This window comes from Sapajus apella, unplaced genomic scaffold, assembly GCF_009761245.1.
Source record: "Sapajus apella isolate SASKATOON/1434 unplaced genomic scaffold, GSC_monkey_1.0 scaffold108, whole genome shotgun sequence".
NCBI lineage: Eukaryota > Metazoa > Chordata > Mammalia > Primates > Cebidae > Sapajus > Sapajus apella.
In genome coordinates, this window is record NW_022437048.1 from 3066660 (window position 1) to 3084749 (window position 18090).

General features: G+C 33.0%; 1 protein-coding gene across 6 annotated transcripts in view; it reads right to left on the reverse strand.

Annotated features, from left to right (window-relative positions):
- Nucleotides 1-5758: 5758 nt before the first annotated feature.
- UBA6 (ubiquitin like modifier activating enzyme 6) overlaps nt 5759-18090 on the reverse strand; it is a 74724-nt gene continuing 62392 nt past the window's right edge. For 3 of the 6 annotated variants that reach the window (XM_032259297.1, XM_032259298.1, XM_032259296.1), the window contains 7 exons: nt 17065-17136; nt 14478-14595; nt 13161-13354; nt 12309-12436; nt 11309-11396; nt 11007-11101; nt 7934-8069 (listed from right to left, as the gene is read on the reverse strand). In XM_032259297.1, coding sequence (XP_032115188.1) covers nt 7934-8069; nt 11007-11101; nt 11309-11396; nt 12309-12436; nt 13161-13354; nt 14478-14595; nt 17065-17136 — 831 coding nt within the window. Of the gene's footprint in view, nt 8070-11006; nt 11102-11308; nt 11397-12308; nt 12437-13160; nt 13355-14477; nt 14596-17064; nt 17137-18090 lie in introns of all 6 variants that reach the window. The other 3 variants (XM_032259295.1, XM_032259300.1, XM_032259299.1) reach the window with 2 other exon arrangements.

Here is an 18090-nt window from a genome sequence, read left to right on the forward strand (position 1 = left end):
CCAATTGAGTTGGTCAAAATATAGATAAGAGTCTAAAGAGCTCTAATTTCTTACCATTTCAAAATGTTGAGTGAATTCTTGCAGTTACTAGGAAATCAGGGTGTTTAATATAAAAAAAAATTTTTTAAAAAGTAGATTCCTAAAGTTGGTGAGGCATTGTGGTTGAATGCAATAAATGGAAAAGTAATGGTCAAGGGAAACAGAAATCAAAGCCCAGGGCCTGACCAATGTAGTGTGTCTCGCAGGAGACCAAAAATACGTTTATCTATAAGGAACAACAGAAACAGAGCCACAGGCATTTCAGAAATTGAAACAATGCAGACAAAGACCGTAAAACAGCCCTCATAGTTTAAAGAACAAACATATTAGAAAATATCTGCAGGGAATAAAAAACTGTAAAAGTGATCTAGCAGGTTTTAAAAAGAGAACCAAACAGAAGTTTTAGGAGTGAAAAATAAAATCACCACCATCACAATAACAAAACAGATGACTTAAGTAGATAAGAAATAGATGAAGAGGTAAGTAAATTGGAATATGGGTTAAAAGAAATTTATACAGAGTAAAGCATGACAAGAAAGAACAACTGGAAAATATAGAAGAGAGGGTGATAAACACTGAAGGTCTGTCATGTTTAACGAGAATCTCCGTAGAAGAGGAGAATAAAGTGGTTACATGTGAAGGAATAGTATCTGAGAACATCTCCAGAACTAATAATGAAGACACAAATCCAGATTTAAAGAGCTCAACAAATCTTAAGCAGGATTAATAAAATGAAATTCATACCCAGTCATATAGTAATTAAATTGGATAAAACCAAAGCAGATAAAAAAAAGACATTTCTTTAAAGGTATAAGTGTTAGCATGACAGCTGACTCAAAAGCAAGAGAGGAAGTAATGAGAGAATGAAAAAATGTCTCCAATGTGCTGAAAGATAATAAAGGCCAAATTAGGCATCTATAGTCAACAATATATTTGCAGAATGAAGAAAAATACAGATATGTTCAGAAAACAAATAATCAGTTAAGTATGCTACCAGCAGACTCTCACAAAATGAAATTCTAAAGTAAGTTCAGATAAAAATTTATTCCAGATGGTGTTTTAGTCCATTTGGGTTACAGTAACAAAACATGATAAACTGGCTTATAGGTGACAGAAATTTATTTCTAGGGGTTGGAAAGTCCAAGATCAAGGCACTGGTACATACAGTGTCCTGTGAGGGCCCACATGAGATGGCTCAAAGATGGCACCTTCTTGCTGTGTCCTCATCTAGTAGAGGTGAGAGGTCTCAGAGCCTCTTTTATAAGGGCTCTGCCTCCATGACTTAATCACCTCTCAAAGGCCCTATCTCCACATTACATTACCTTGAAGATTAGAAATTCAACATATAAATTTGGGGAAGACATAAATGTTCAGCTTATAGCAGTAAGCCTTAGATACAAAAAATAATGAAGAGCAAATACAGTTATATATATATATATATGTATAAATACAAACACTGACTACATAAAAAAACTTAGAATCAAAGAACATTAAAATACATAACAGAATTAAGACACATAGTACATATAAAATATATGACAACAGTATGTAACTTGGAAATTAAAGAGTTGCTCTTGGAAATTAAAGAGTTAAACTAGAGCAACTCTTTAATATATAATTATATATATAATATTAATTATATATAATATATAATAAATTATATAATATTATTTATTATTATATCTAGATAATAAATAACTCTAAAACTTAGTTGCATAAACAAGCCATGTTCATGGACTCACTGGGTCAGGAGTTTGGCAGAGCATAGCAGAGCACAGTAAGAATGGCTTGTTTCTGCTCTGTGAAATCTAGGGCCTGGAATCATTTGAAAGTTTGCCTACTCACATGTCTGACACCTGATGCTGCCTACAGGCTGGGAGCATCAGATTTTCTCCATCTGTACTAGTTTGAGCTTCCACACAACATGGTGTCTAGGTTCCAAAGGTGAGGTTTCCAAGAGAGAGCAAGTAAAAGAGTGAGACAGAGCCAAGAGGAAGCCAGCTACATATCCTTTTATGACTGACCTCAGAGGTCTTAAGGGGACTACAGTGTAGTAAGCTTCTAGAAGAGTATGTAGCGTTGAAAATATTGCTGTAGCCATTTTTGGAAAATATAACTTGCCAAAAGGTAAATCTAATGATTAATTTTAGTCTTAATTTGAATATGTATGATAGAATATAAGTAATTATTAAAAGACAAACTAGTAAAGAGAAAAAAATGTGTATTGCTCAAGGAAGATGCACCATATCATCTATTTTTTAGAAAGAATTGGATTGGTAAAGGAATTGGTAAACAGGTTTTGAGAGAATTGAAAATGTCCACTAGGGACACAATTATTAAAGACAAAAAGATGGAATTAATAGAACCTAGAAGCCTTTAAGAGATAACCTGCAGAATGCCAGAGAAAAGTTGGAGTCTGGAAAGCAACCACAGCTGCTAAAACAAGAGCCATTGCTGAGGTGATGCTGACAATATTGGGAGGCTAATGAGAGGGGAAAAGTCTCTTTTCCATATCCTAAGCATTCTAGTCTCCTAGTACTCTTTCTTTATGGGACCTAAAAACAAGCCAGATGCCAGAGGAAAAGCACAGCTTGCAAAAAGTTCCAGCCACAAAGCCCTAGAATACAGATATGTGAGTCTGGAGTTGAGAGACAATCAATAACTGGCAAAAACAGAATAGCATAGTAAGTCAATACTAATTTTAAAAGGCAAGAAAAGAGAGAAAAAGAATCACAAAATAGGTTAGACAAAAACCTAATCACTAATCGAAAACAAAAATCCTAATCTGTCCTAATACAAAATAAAATGGCAGAAACAAATCTAAATATATTGGTAATTATATTAAATGCACATGGTGTAAGTGTTCCAATTAATGACAAAGATTATTCTATTAGATTAACAATAATAATAATAAAAGCCAGGTGCAGTGGTACACATCTGTATTCCCAGCTACTTAGGAAGCTGAGGCAGGAGAACCACTTGAGCCACCGCACTTTGACCTAGGCAACATAAGAGGGACTCTGGATCTAAAAATAAGCAAAACAAAAAACTCCATTAAAATCCTGAATCTATTTTGTTTACTAGATACACATTTAAAACATAAGAATACAGAAAGTTGAAAAGTAAACAGATGAAAGAAGTTACTCCGAAAATACTGACTAAAGGAAGGCTGGTATAGCTATAGAGAAAACAGACTTTAACGCAAAACATTACAGATACACGCATTGTGATAAGATATAATTCATCAGAAAAATGTAACATGTTAAACAATCTACATGCACTTAATAGTTATCTTCAAAATATATAAAACACATACAAGGAGAAAGAGGCAAATCAAGATCATAGTAGGTGATTTTATAACATACTTCTTTCAGTAATTGACGTAATAGGTATATTAAAAATCAGTAAGGATAGAGAAGATTCAAATAACACAATTAACAACCCTAAAAGATACATCAGATGGCTTGTTTTTAGTTTTTGGGTCCCACAAATAAAAACTACTAGGTGTCTAGAATGCTGAAGATATGAAGAAGAGACTTTTCCCTTCCCACCGTCCCTAATGACTACAGAATATACTGTTTTCAAATGCATAAAAATTATTTTAAAATTTACTATATCCTGGGACATAAAGCAAGCCTCAAGTAATTTCAAATAATTAAAATCAGAAAGTTTTTTTTATGACAAAAATTCAATTAAACTGCATATCAAAAAACATAATTAGAAAAGCCCATGTCTGGAAAAAAAGAAATACTCTCCTACAAGAGTTGAGAAAATTCTAATGAAAATTAGGAAAATATTTTAACTAAATATGGCCATTATGTATCAAAATTTGTGGAATATGGCTGTAAGCTGAGTATAATGTAACTATATTACATTAGTATAGGGATGTTTTAAATGTATAGGTTGAGAAGGAAGACAAGTTGAAAATCAAAAAAGTAACCCAACTCAACGTTAGAAACAGAATAGTAAAAAATACCCTAATAAAATAGAAAGAAATAATATTGATTAAAGCAGAAATTAATGGAATAGGAAACATGCTATAGAAAGGATCAACAAAACTAAAATTTGGATCTTAGAAAAGATTTAACTGTTTTTATTTGGAGTTAAGGTTATGTAGAAATTTTTTTAAATGGCCTGGGCACAGTGGCTCATGCCTGTAATCCCAGCACTTTGGGAGGCCAAGGCAGGTGGATTACAAGGTCAGGAGGTCAAGACCAGCCTGGCCAATATAGTGAAACCTCATCTCTACTAAAAATACAAAAATTAGCTGGGTGTGGTGGTGGGTGCCTGTAGTCTCAGCTACTTGGGAGGCTGAGGCAGGAAAATCGCTTGAACCCAGGAGGCAGAGGTTACAGTGAGTTGAGTTTGCGCCACCACACTCCAGCCTGGGTGACACAGTGAAATTTGTCTGAAAAAAAAACAAAATAAAAAAAAAGAGAAAGAAAAGAAAAAGAAAATTTTAAAAGCTGTGCAAATAATTTACAGAATTACTACAGAGTTTATTGTTTCCAGGTACAAAAGCAACACAAATAAATCAACTGTATTTCACATATAATCAATAGGAAATAATGTGAGCTAAGTAATTCGGATTAATACTCTCACTTGAGAACATTTAGAAAAGCTGGATAAAATATACTTTTCAAAAATGTGGGAAGGCAGCAGAGGGCTAAGTTAGTGAATAATTACAATGCGAATAATATCTGGAAAAGGACCAAAATTCAAAAAAATAAACTCTTCATTTGGAACAACTGTATTAGGAGTATTTATAGATTGCAAAAGGCCACTGGGAAGCTGATTAGATAGAGCTAAGGGGCTAAAGATTCAAAGGTAGAGTCCAGGGCCAGTCAAGAGGTGAGGGCCTGGTTAACTCACTTTGAAACCCTGAATGGTTGAACCCTAGAAATAAGGATGAACAGAAGGTACTACCATAGTGTGTGGCTCAGTTTTCAGTCACCTAGGTGACCTGGAAAATCTGTCTCTGAAATTGGAGCAAAATAAATACATATTATCAATGGATACTTACTCTGATCCCCAAGAGCTCAACTTTCTGATTTTTTTCTCAGAGAAAGCATTCAGATCATGATCATGTTTTTAAATCTGTGAAAAGTAAAATAATTAAACCCATACACAGTGATTATATAAAATTAGACATTTGCAATCACAATGAATTTATGATTATATTCATTAGAGTGGAAAGATTTAGGTCACAAGATTTTTTTTCCCTAAAAATCTCAGGAGAACAATTTTCTGTCTTCATTTTGCTAATAATAAAATAATGGACTCTAAAACATAGATGCTTTTTTAAATGTTCCATAACATCACCAGACTGTGACATAGTAGATTAAAAAATAAAAATAAAGATATACATTTATTTCCATGTCCTACCTTTGCGACAATTTATGAGGAACTTACAGACATGTAACAGAACTGCTTTGAAATCTAAAAATAAATGGACTTTACAAATCCCTAACCAGTCATATGGGATTTACCAGATCCTCTAGGTTTTACATGGTCACAACTGTTTCTCTCCAACTGTTTTAAAAGAATTTCCTGGAGCCATTTCAGGACATTTGAGGTAATGTCCTTCCACACCTAGTAACTGCTGTATCTCCATGATTGCAAACTTGAAAATTAGGCAACACCAAAGCAACATTACTCACAAAATAAACAGCAAAATCAGAATCTCTGGCATCAACTTACAAAGTATGATTTACAAAGATATTCTTAAATTTCTTAATTTATTGTTAATAAGTAAAAAATTACTCAGTGGAACCATACAAAAACCAAATCATTAATTTTTGCACCTGGTATTTCAGTCATCAACAGTGATCTCATGGTACAGAAATAAACAAAACAATGGAAATTATCATTAACTTCACCCTGGCTTTCTAGGTTGGTAGAACTAAACAGAAGAAATTATGGCAATAACCACTAACTATAGAAGAAAAATAATGAAAAAATGGTTGCAGGTTTAATCACAAAATGAACTTAATTTTTGTTGATTTTGTTTCATCTGACAAAGCACTAATATTTATTAATATGAACTGACAGCATCATTCTAAATTTATTCCTGAAGAGATGTCAAGACTTCAATAAAATATAAGCAAGTTATTGGATATTTATGGATTGCTGAATGACTACCTGGAAAATATCAGTTACTCTCAGAGAGCACAAAACAAAGTAAATGTGGAAAAAAAGCCTTCTTTCAAAAGTCTTTTTATTAGTCCTATCCTCTAAAATTCTAAGAAACAGAGCCTTGATATTCCTGGATTCAATTTTAAGTAACCTTAATTTTAAATATGACACTTGGAATATGCACAATGGTAAGGAGTAGGATATGTGAACAAAATTTAATTTCTTTTTTCCAAAGGTAGTCCTTTTCTTTAAATTCATCCTATCCATTTTTGCCCAGTTCTCTATGTACAGATTATCCTTTAATTATACAGATTCACTCTCTACTTCCACATATATTTTCTCCACTTGATGGTACTTTTACAAAAGAAAGAAACAATACAGCTAGTTGATAAAGTAATTTAAACTATTTGTAAATGAAATAAAAAGTATAATACATGGTATAAAAAGATACCAAATTTTAGTAATACTGATGTTCATCTAGTTTTTTATTTAACAAAGTACCTACTAATAGTCTGGGCAGGAGAGAAGAAGAAAAGGAACTGAGGGAAATGACTTTCTATGGTTAAAAAAAAAGCCAATTGCTTCAGAATGCACAATAGTCTTAGTAATCCAAGAATCATTTACTATTTTCACTGAGTTTACAGTGTTGGGTACTATGGTTTACATCATTCTAATGAAAGTACTTATAGAAACATCTGTAATAGTTCATACCAGAAAGCAGAAAGTTCATCTCAATAAAGACCTTAAAAAATAAATTTTTATCTTCATTAAATCCCTTTCTGGGAATGGGAATGAAATAACGTGCTTCTCTTAAAAAAAAAAATTAATATCCATTCGTTTTATGGGAAAAAAGACTCCCCTAGCAATAATTTTTAACATTCTACTTTTCGTCTATTTCTAAGAACACTCCCTTTACAAAATCTTTTAGTTTTATATAATAGGACAATCAGGTTTAGAGTCTCACATAAATAAAATAGCCACATTAGAAGGCATACTGAAGAATCAAATGGTTAGCCACATTTGTCTGTTCACATTCATGGACTCTCTAAGAGGGCTGTGAGAGTCCATATAATACCGTTCACATTTAGTCTAAGTTAATATGTCTCATCCGACCTGCTGCTCCTACAACACTGATGCTTTCAACAAAATCCTCATTTTGGGACACAGTGACATAACAAACTCTGGTTAAATGAGCAGAGGTAATAGGACAGTAAACTGTAACTGTACAATTTAAAATGTCCACTCTTCATCCACCATAACCATACCTCTTCTTCCCAGTGTATTAAATTCTGAAAGCCTAACCTTATGAGAGGTGCTGGGTGCCAAACACTATTTGTAGAGAAAATCGGTCTTTAAACAAAAAAGAAATTCATTAAATAAAATTAAACTTTTTGGATAGTTGCATTTGTTGCTTTCAATTTCTTCCTATCTGTTCTGGTCATACATATTTTTCATTCTTTTTATCCAGAGAGATTAATACACAGACTAATACACACATTTTTTGTAAGCATTCTAAAATGGCATTCCAGTTCAAAGTTGCTTGTGATCATAGCCATGTGTGAACCATTAGACAAGTGTATACTATGCCCCAAAATGTTTTATAATTCTTCAGTGGAGTTTCCTACTGATGTTTTCCTTAAAATTAAGGCTTCATGAGAGAGAAATCCATAATATTATGAGCTGATTTTCTTTAGCTTCTGAATTAAGTGCACTCTTTCCAAAATCAAGTAGTCCTGGAGTAATGTTAAGACAACTTCTATTAATCAGTGTCATGACTGAAGTAGTATCTTACTGGAGGTCCAGGCAAATCTTCATCTCCATCAATGTCTGGAGCAAATGACACAGTAAGATCCACATATTTCTTTTCAGTAGAAGGTTTTACAAGTTTATGCATTCTAAGAAAAATAAGCAAGAATAAATATTTTGGTAAATTCTGCAAAATGAAAAAACAATTTGCTGACTAAAGCCATCCAGAGAACCTGGTCTTATATCTAGACTTTATTTAACATCTAAAAATAATCTGCTTTCATATATTTATTTTTCTTTACTAAAAGGTCTGAACTCAAGACACTCACCTAATAGTGAATAAATTTGGATACATTGGTCATGATAAAGAATGCAAACCATTTATTGAAAGACAAAAAGGCTCAGACTGCAATCCCAGCACTTTGGGAGGTCAAGGCAGGCGGATCACCTGAGGTCAGGAGTTTAAGACCAGCCTGGCCAACATGGTGAAACCCTGTCTCTACTAAAAATACAAAAATGAGCCGGGCGCAGTGGCACACACCTGCAATCCCAGCTACTCAGGAGGCTGAGGCAGGAGAATTGCCTGAACCGGAGAGACGGAGGTTGCAATGATTTAAAAAAATTAATTCTCCTCCTATACCTCCTCTTTAGTTTGGAGGCATCATGAATTCAAGAATTTCTCTGTAGTGAGTAAAAAAGTAAGCTAGAATTAACCTTAAAATGCAAGCTAGAAATACAAAGTAAAATTCATTCTTAGGTTTTTCCCTTATATCCAATGTTTATCCTGTTTATTTACTGAAAAATCACTGTCTTTTTTATTGTCATACTGTCTTAAATCAAGTCATCATCTATACACCCCTTAGATAATTGTATTAGCTTCTAGTTAGCTTTCTTCAGTCTCTTTTCTACCTCCAATCTTCACTGCTCCTAGAATTCTTTTCAAATATAAATTTGATGTATTCTCCTGCCTAATTATGTTATCTATCATATACTATATACCTACTTCATGCCAGGCTCTGAAGTATGCCATCGATTTAATCCTCAGTAGCTCTTTCCATTTCACAAAGATATTTTGTCCCATACAAAAACTTTTCATTTTTCTACCATTCATAATCACCACCTCATACTTTAGTCATTCCAAAAAAAATATGAATTCCAAGTAGGAATTTAAAATACTACTCTTAATTCATCCAAAAGATATTCAGGTATCCTCATGAAAATCAACATAAGGCAAATTAATGCCTTTGCTAATTAATGGTAGTTTTACTTTTGTATGTATGTTCTTTTTAGCTGCAAAGACTTGCTTTTGCCAGAAATAATCTTTCTTCAAAGGTAGCTCAAATGAAATCTACCCTGAACTAGAGGTCTGAGCACAATACTGTCAAAAATTTTCATTATCACAGTTACTCAATTACACTTTAATGATAAACAGGACCAGAGGTGAGACTTAGCCATGTCACTGTCTCAAAAGTTACGAGCAACTCTTGTAGAGAGGAAACAACTAAAAAGGTCCCATGATGGAGCATCATAAAAGTGAATATTCAAGGACAAATAAGGAGGCCAGTGTAGCTGGAATACTGTGAGGGGAAAGTACTTAGAAGGATAACTAGGAATCAATTTCCGTTAAGACTGTGAACTGCTTGAAGGCAGGGCTTGATGAACATGTATGACAACAAAATATTAACAGGACAACATTTATGGAATACTTCTTATGTGCCATGACACCATTAGCTCTTACTATTATTTTAGTGCTCAACTCTGGGCATAATCATGCCTATTTGTGGATCTGTAGCTTTTTGAAACTAAGTTTCAAAAGATACTCCAGATAACAAAACTAAGTAGCTGAGCAAGAATGTGAATCCAGGTCTTTCTAAAGCCAACCTCATGCTATTAATCACAATCCCATTAACTGACTTAACATGTTCAGTACTTAACAGAGACTCAATAAATATTTGCTAAAAGAACAATGTGATAAAATGAAAAATATTATCATGCTGGAGGTTTTAAACATTGGCCAAATCTTAAAAGCATTTTAAAAGAATTTGCCACAAATTTTAAACTCCATTAATCACTACACTTTATGACCATACACATTCCACTGCAGCATAACAATATAAGCCAAATTAATGCCTTAGCTAATACAATAGTAGTTTTACTTTTTAAGGAATAGATAATTCAGACTGGATTATAATTTAAGAGTCATTAACCTCAACTAATTATCATAGTTAAAGCCAACAGATATGTTAATCATCACACAGAGATTCATTTAGTCATCTGACAAATATTTGTTGATAAACTTTTATGTGCCAGGTTATGGATCTAAGTGCTTGAGATACAACTGTGACAAGATCAAATAAACATTCCCATTCTTGTGAAATATATGTTCTAGTTGCAGGGAAATAGCTAATATACAGTACCTAGGCCAGGCACGGTGGCTCACACCTGTAATCCCAACACTCTGGGAGACTGAGGCAGACGAAATCACATGAGGTCAGGAGTTTAAGTCCAGCCTGTCCAACATGGTGAAACCTTGTCTCTACTAAAAATACAAAAATTAGCTGAGCATGGTGTCAGGTGCCTGTAATCCCAGCTACTCAGGAGACTGAGGCAGGAAAATCACTTGAACCCAGGAGGCCGAGGTTGCAGTAAGCTGAGATCACACCACTGCGCTCCAGCCTGGGCGACAGAGTAAGACTCTGTCTCAAAAAAATAATAACAATAAAATAGTACCTGGCACACAGCAGGTACCCTAAACAATAGTTTGTTGAATAAATGAATAAAAATAGTGATTTGGCAGTTCAATTCCTCATAAATCTGGTCATTAAGTGTTTCAACATAAGAGATGAATCCACTTTTACTTAAGTGTACTGACCAAATCAAGTTTCTAAGCCTATTAACTGAAGAGCTGAATCTCTCAAGAGGTAGGCTGTTGGCCTTCACCTGGCAGATTTACTGTCTTATTAATGTCATTAGACAATACTAATGCTTTTATCTGAATTATGGTAACCTCTATATTTAATTTTTTACTGTGCATCAACTTATATTTAAATTCTTGTTAATCGCTACACATAATGTTGAATACTCACGTTAACTTCAATCTTTTTGCATGACCAGGCATTACAGGAACATAAAGCATTTTGACTCCCTGTACTACCATTGTTGGCTCAATTCCATACTTCTCCTAAAAGTGAATATCAAAAAGAGAAACAACAAAGCCTCACTCAAACATAAAACACTTATTTAACACTGTTTGTAAACAATGTTTTATGACCAGTAAAAAAAGTAATTCATGCTAAATAATTATAACTTCCAATAAAATTATAAATAAGAACTAAATAGAAACCAGACGTAAAGCTACAAATGAACCAAGTGAATAAAAGTATCTCACTTTGACTGCATTTATGAAATCCAACAGGGTGAAATCTTCTTTTCCATGTACAGTCCATCGATCCCAAATTGTAAATGAAATTCCATTTCTGTTACAGAAAAATATTCAGAACAGAAACTTTGAAATTTTCCTCCCTTTAGTGATGATACAAAAAAACCACCTCCAGCAGTCCATTATTTGTGATTGGGCTAGAAATTAATGTGGGAAAATAAAGGATAATACACCTTCTAAAATATTTCATAATATTCTTTCCCCATCACATCATATAAGTAACCACTTTTAATTAGTACCTTGTGTTTCCTTCCAGTATCTCATTATAAATCAGTATGTTTTAGCGAGACTTTTGTCTCTCTCTCTCTTTAAAATAGCTGCATGGGTTTCACTGTGTGGATGTTCAAGTCCCCTGTGGGTTATTCTAATCATTGGCTATGATAAATAATGCCAGAATAATTATCTTGCAAATATATAGTTTGAGACGTGTGCAAATGTATCTGAAAATCTGACATATAATGCTGTATATTCCTTATTGTGGATTACACTATTTTGTACTCTCATTAGTAATGTATGAGAGTGTCTGCTTTCTCACACCCTTGCTAAGACAGGTTTTTTTCAAGTTTCTGGCTGTTGCCAATCTGAAAACTAAAAAGCATAGGTCCAGGGAATTGTTCTGCCTTGTCACAAGCTTGTGGAATTGAATTCTAAATCTCATGACCTACAGTCAGACACCAGAGTACCTACTAATTCATCTGGGCAAGGCAGACACAGATGAAATCATAATGCCAAACCATGTGGCAGATAAAGTGTTGTAAGGGTTCTTTGGCTACTTTAGTCAGAAATATCTCACGAAGATGAGGTTTGAGCTGATCTTGAAGTGATGGGAAGAATATACACATACACATATAAAGGGAAAAAAGAGGTGAAGCCAGTATTTTTCCCTTTTAAAAGGTAAAATATTTTATTTCATTTTCATTATACCAGAGAAACAGACCTTCATACATACCTGATTTTAGTTTTCCTTACTTCAGATGTCTCTGTAAACACTATAATTGGAATGGCAAAGTTAAGAAAACAATTTTTGTAAGCTTCAAATGGATAGCCACCAGTTACTTTGATCATCTCCAAGGCAACCTAGATAAAAGAAAGTGATTTGATTATATAAATAGCCTAAAACTATCTATAATTTTAATCTGACCTATTCAATTTTCACAAGTTTTCAAGCATTTCTTTGTAGATAGTAATAGCAGCTATGGGACTAGAGTAATGTAAATTTCTTATTATAGGTCTCCATACTTTAGCATATTTTATACTTTCAAACGTTCAATCTACTCTATACGTGGTAACAGTTATTAAAAAAAAAATAATTCAACCTACTTTGAAAATAGATGCCAGAACTCAAAAAATACAACAGTCTACAATCACTTAATACAGGGGTGTATAATTACATAGCTTCTAGAGTAACTTGAGAGTAATGATGTAATATGGTATAATAACTAAGGCCCCACTTAAAGATTCTGAATCATTATGAATAAAGATTAGGGAAGTTCATTTTATTCAAGAAAAACAAAGCACCTGCTTTGTATGAAAGATACAAAGATCAGTGAGAGGATTACTGCTTGTAAGAAAAATCACAATCTATGTTGAGCTTATTTTTAATTTTAAAATGTATATTTATGTAAAACTTCAAAATATAAATGACTGCATTTTCAGAAAATATCTTGAAATTTTTAATTATGAGATCCAATAATTATCCTTCCTTCTCTAACATCTTTGAGTGACTGGGTTAGTATAATGGGGAAGACAGGGAAGAGGTAATGAAAAAGGAGCATTTTTATTCAAGGAATAATAAACTTACCAAGCCAGAAACCATAGCAGTGGTTGTTGCTATAGCAGGTATAATTTTACCAGCTATGCGCTTTGTTTTGAAACGGTCAGCTGGTTCAATACTGTACATTTTGGCACGAAGATTTGATGCAGCTGTGATGAAATCTATGTGTCCGTTACGATCATCATCTTTTTCAAATGAAAGCACTGCCATCTGAAGGTCACCTAATCACATCAACCAGAAAAACAAAGTTCCATAGCAGGCAGTAAAGGTTTTGCTAGGTAAAAAGCACTGTGGGTTTACTAAATTTTAAAGATTTCTTTTTTTTAAATGACTGAGAACCATAAGAAAAATCCGGCAACTAAAGTTATTGAAGGACATGGAAATAGCTTTTCCCATGATTAAACAGAGCCAATATTTTTTAATTAAAAAAAAAAAAGAAAGAAAAGGATGGTTTTAATGCCACAAAATTAGAGATGTTTTTATGTTTTAAAAACTTTGTAATAGCAAAATAAAAGTTATATACTGCACATCTACCATCAAGTGGTTTACAATAAAAAAGCCAACATTAGGTATAGTTCAAAAATTTATTCCATAAATCCTACTTTGAAACATTTTCCCTCTGATAATTAAGAATAGGATCAATAGGTCAAATTAAAATAAGTATTTTCTGAAATCTTTGTGGATCTGTGGTTTCCAAGATCCTTCTAATTACAGTTATTCTTGGTTATTTTTCCTGAAATTCTACCAGACTAAAAATCTCAAAATTTTGGGAACCACTGATTTATAAAACTAAAAGATGGTGAGCAGGTCAAAACAGATGAGTGAATGTTTTTGAGAAATTAAAAATTCAGTTTTCCTGTACTTTTATATTTAAGACCATCTAGCAAGGAAGTATATATAGGTCACTTTGTTTTCCCTGTTAGCAATTATGAAGATTAAGAACCTAAGAAGAGTTCCGTTTATGGTTCTTTATCCTAAAGTGATTTAAATGGGTTGCTCCCAAGATTAGATTCCACAAGGACCCCATTAAACTGAATTTTTAATTCCTTAAAAACAGAGCTATTCAGTCATGGTTTTAGACTTGCTCACCATCTAAACAACTAAAATGATCAGAAAAACAACAAAGCAGTTACTGATTGGATAATTAGTTTTGAGGGTACAGCAACAGTGGGAAAATGATGAATTTAGTCACAGTTAAAGATGAACACTGACTTTGATATGATCACGAAATCAATTAATGTCATATTATTGTTGTTATTAAATTCCACAAATTCTTAGGTGTAGAGCTTGGTGAAAATAAAAATTCATCCCGTTCAAAACATTTTTATAAAGATTTTCCCTTACTTTTGGTGGCTTCGTTAGATAAAATAGCCTTTTCTAGTTGGAAAATAGCATTCCTCTCATCTTCACTGCTAATAGGAACATGGTCCGGTTTCCTTGCAGTTTCATCTGTTTGAACAACCTTTGAATATATGAATATATTTTTATTAATGTTATTTTCTGCATCTAAGTTTGGTAACCATTTAACTATTTTATCAAATCGCAAAGAGAAAATATTTTCTCTGTGTATTTTAATCAGATTATTAATCATTGGTCCAATATATTTTCAGAAGGTATTATGTTATTCATGTATGTTATTTTATTATCTTCTCACACAGGAATGTAAGCTCTATAACAATAGGAATCTTCATGTATCTTGTTCACTGACAGAACTCCAATATATCTAATTTTTATTATCTACAATGATATAGTGGGCATAAAAAATACTGAGGAGCTCATACAATCTAAGTCCATACTGATCTTTTAAAAAATTCCACACTAGAATTAGTATTAATCAACAGTTTGTGATTCTGACAAATCTACTTTAAACTCAAGTTGCACTGCTGTAGCTAGTACAGAGCTGTTTCACATCAAAGAAACTAAAGAAATCCATAAAATATATAATATGGTCATCCTTTAAATATTTACTGACTGCTGATAAGTTTTTTCCTTAAGAAAATGTCTTCTTTCATATAGAAAGTTTGGTAGGATTAAGGCAGTGCATACCATAAGTAATTTAACCTTAAAAAATTACTTATTAGATATTCCATTAGGGCATGGAAATTAATATTCTCAAACTAAAAAATTAGCTTCATCATCATGAAGTAATATTTATTAAAAATACACTCAAATCATCATTTTACAAATTAAACATTATTACAAAAAATTAAGAAATATTAAGGAGTTCAGGAAGGAGAAACTTTTGTTTGTCTGAATGGCTAGTTGAAATTTTTGGCTGTGACATCTGCAACCAGAAGTACCATACCTGAAACTTCAGTGTGAACTCCTTTAAGGAGCTGTGAAAAAGCCCATAGCTCATGTTAAAACTGTAGTTAAATTGCTCAGGAGAACTTATTACCCACAAACTTTGATACAGATAGAAGCAATGCAAGGCCAAAAACATACTGAAGCAAGAGTAATAATGGCAGTAAAGTTAAGCCATTTTTCCTTGGCTTCTCTCTAGTTTTGCCCTTGGAAACATGGGCTGAGAACTTTCTTTGGGACTTCTGTTTATCCTCATTCTATTTTTATTCTTTACAGGCTATAAGTCATAAACACTGTGTTCTGCAAACCCATCTACCTGGGCAAAATCGACTACCCTACAAGTATGTTTTTTTTCCCTGAAATAAAAATGCAGAATGAAAGGCTGCACACATCACTTCTTTCTTGAATTTTGCAGGGAGGTGGTCACTACTCCACCTTTTCTGATGTAGCTAAATTTTCTGATTTTTAGAGAATATACAAGAAAGGCATATATTGAACATGCAAAAAAGAAAAAACAAAGTTTTCAAACTTTCCTATTTCACTGGCTAAATTTCATGTTCCATCTTTACTAATATTCCCTATAGTTTGTTTGTTTTTTTTTTTTCCCCAACGTATTTCCCTGGTAAAATCCCAACCCTAGTTGTAGTCAATCTTCCATCCATTATACAGTACAATACCACCCAAGAAGCTAAATTCCGGCTGGAGAAAAGGTAAGGATCCTTTTCTTGACAATTATTTCATACCTTCACTCCACTGGACAACTGTTTCATACCTTCTTTTCTTTGCCTTTACGTCCTTTACCTTCTTATCCCCTTCACTTTGATCTATTAAGCTAGCTTCTTATTTCAACTAAGAAAATAACATTTTTTTTTTCTCTCACACTAATTCCAATCCCTTAGAAATATCTCACAGCCATAGTAAAATATAAACAGAATCCAATCTTTTATCATTACTTTCCTGCTACCTACTATTTCATTCAGACCATCAACATCTTTTGCCTCTACTCTTGCAGTAACCTCCTAACAGCTTTTCCTGCTTCCTCGCTTCTGTAAACATACATACAACATTCTTAACAGCCAGAGTCACTCTTAAATTTAAGTCAGATCATGTCACTCTTCTTAAAATGCTCTACTGGTTTTCTTCTCAAGGTTAAACACTAAGTATTTATCATAACTCCGGCTATCTCTGTAATTTCCTCATTTACCACTCTCCCTCTGTATATTCTCTTCTAGACGAGTCCTGACCTTAAAATTTTTCCAGGCCTTTCTCTGCACTTATTTCTGCTGTATGCATTGCTCTTTCACTATTCCTTCACTTTCTTCAGGTTTCTGCTCAAATGTTACTGTTATCAAAGAGTCTTCCCTCACTTCCATCCCATATAAAATGATACCAGCTCCATCACTCTTTATTTCTTTTCCCTGTTGTATTTTTCCTTCTTAGCACTTATATTCCCACTGCAATATTATGTACTTATTAGCATTTTTGTTCATTGTCCCTCTCTGCCCCACTGGGAATATAACATTCACAAGAGCAAGAAATGTTCATTTTGATATTCTCCAGGTTTAGAATTAGACTTGATACAAGTCCAAATTCCCAAACTACTTGCTGAATGAATTTTTAAACATACCTTATTGGAAGGTTTGAATTCCTGAATCTTTACTTCTGAAAGAATATTCAAGAGGGCATCTGTTGATAAGTCCTGTTTTTAAAAAAGTAATTTTACCAACAAACATATTATTCTATTTCTAAATTCTAAAGCTAAAAATATCCTATAAAACGTCCTTAATCACATTATAGTATGTAATACTTTCTTATCTGAATATGTAGACATCCATTTGAGACATTTATCTTTATTTCTATAAAAATATCCCCCCATAAAGGTTACGGGGGAGGAGAAGGTAAGGTATAAAAAAGTACTTATTAGTCAACAAACTTGAAATCTTAGTCCTTCTGAAAATTTTTTAAAAGGTAGTTTTAGGACTAGTTGTAAACATAAAACTGAGTAACTTGATCAGGGACTATCTTTTTAATTCCCTTAGCTTTACGTTTTATGTTTTTAATGTTTTACAAAGTTCCCTGAAGTAAATTATACTCAATAAGTAAAACAAGTAAATGGAATTCATACCTTAAGAAGGAGGAAAATATTTAAATGGTTAAAGATGAACTTAGATGAATTTAAAGCTATGGGTTGCATCTATATTAATCATTGAGAAGCTGCTTGGCAAAAGCAGAGACACGGTGCTTTTGAGGTCAGCTACCACACTCACCACATTACTACTGTTTTTCCCAAAAAGAATATCAGATTGAGTCCCATTATTTTTACCAAACAAATATTTACAGTTTATTTGTATGAATTCCAAAAAGGATTAATCTAAAACAGACATTGTTATTTGAATCCAAGATAGCCAATGTTAATTATCGGATCTGATTCATATTCCTCTGTTTAGCCTACCTAAAAGTACAGCAATTTACTTAGCAAGAACATGCATTTGTGAAGAAAAGAGACAGATGCCTCTCAAATAAAACCACATTGGGCCCTTTAGATGTTAGTTAATGAAGACAGTGTTTAAGATGACAGGTATGATGCTAAAAGTAAGAAATGTCAACACAGAGGGGCATTTTCAGATTTCCTCAAAAGCATGTTAATTATCAC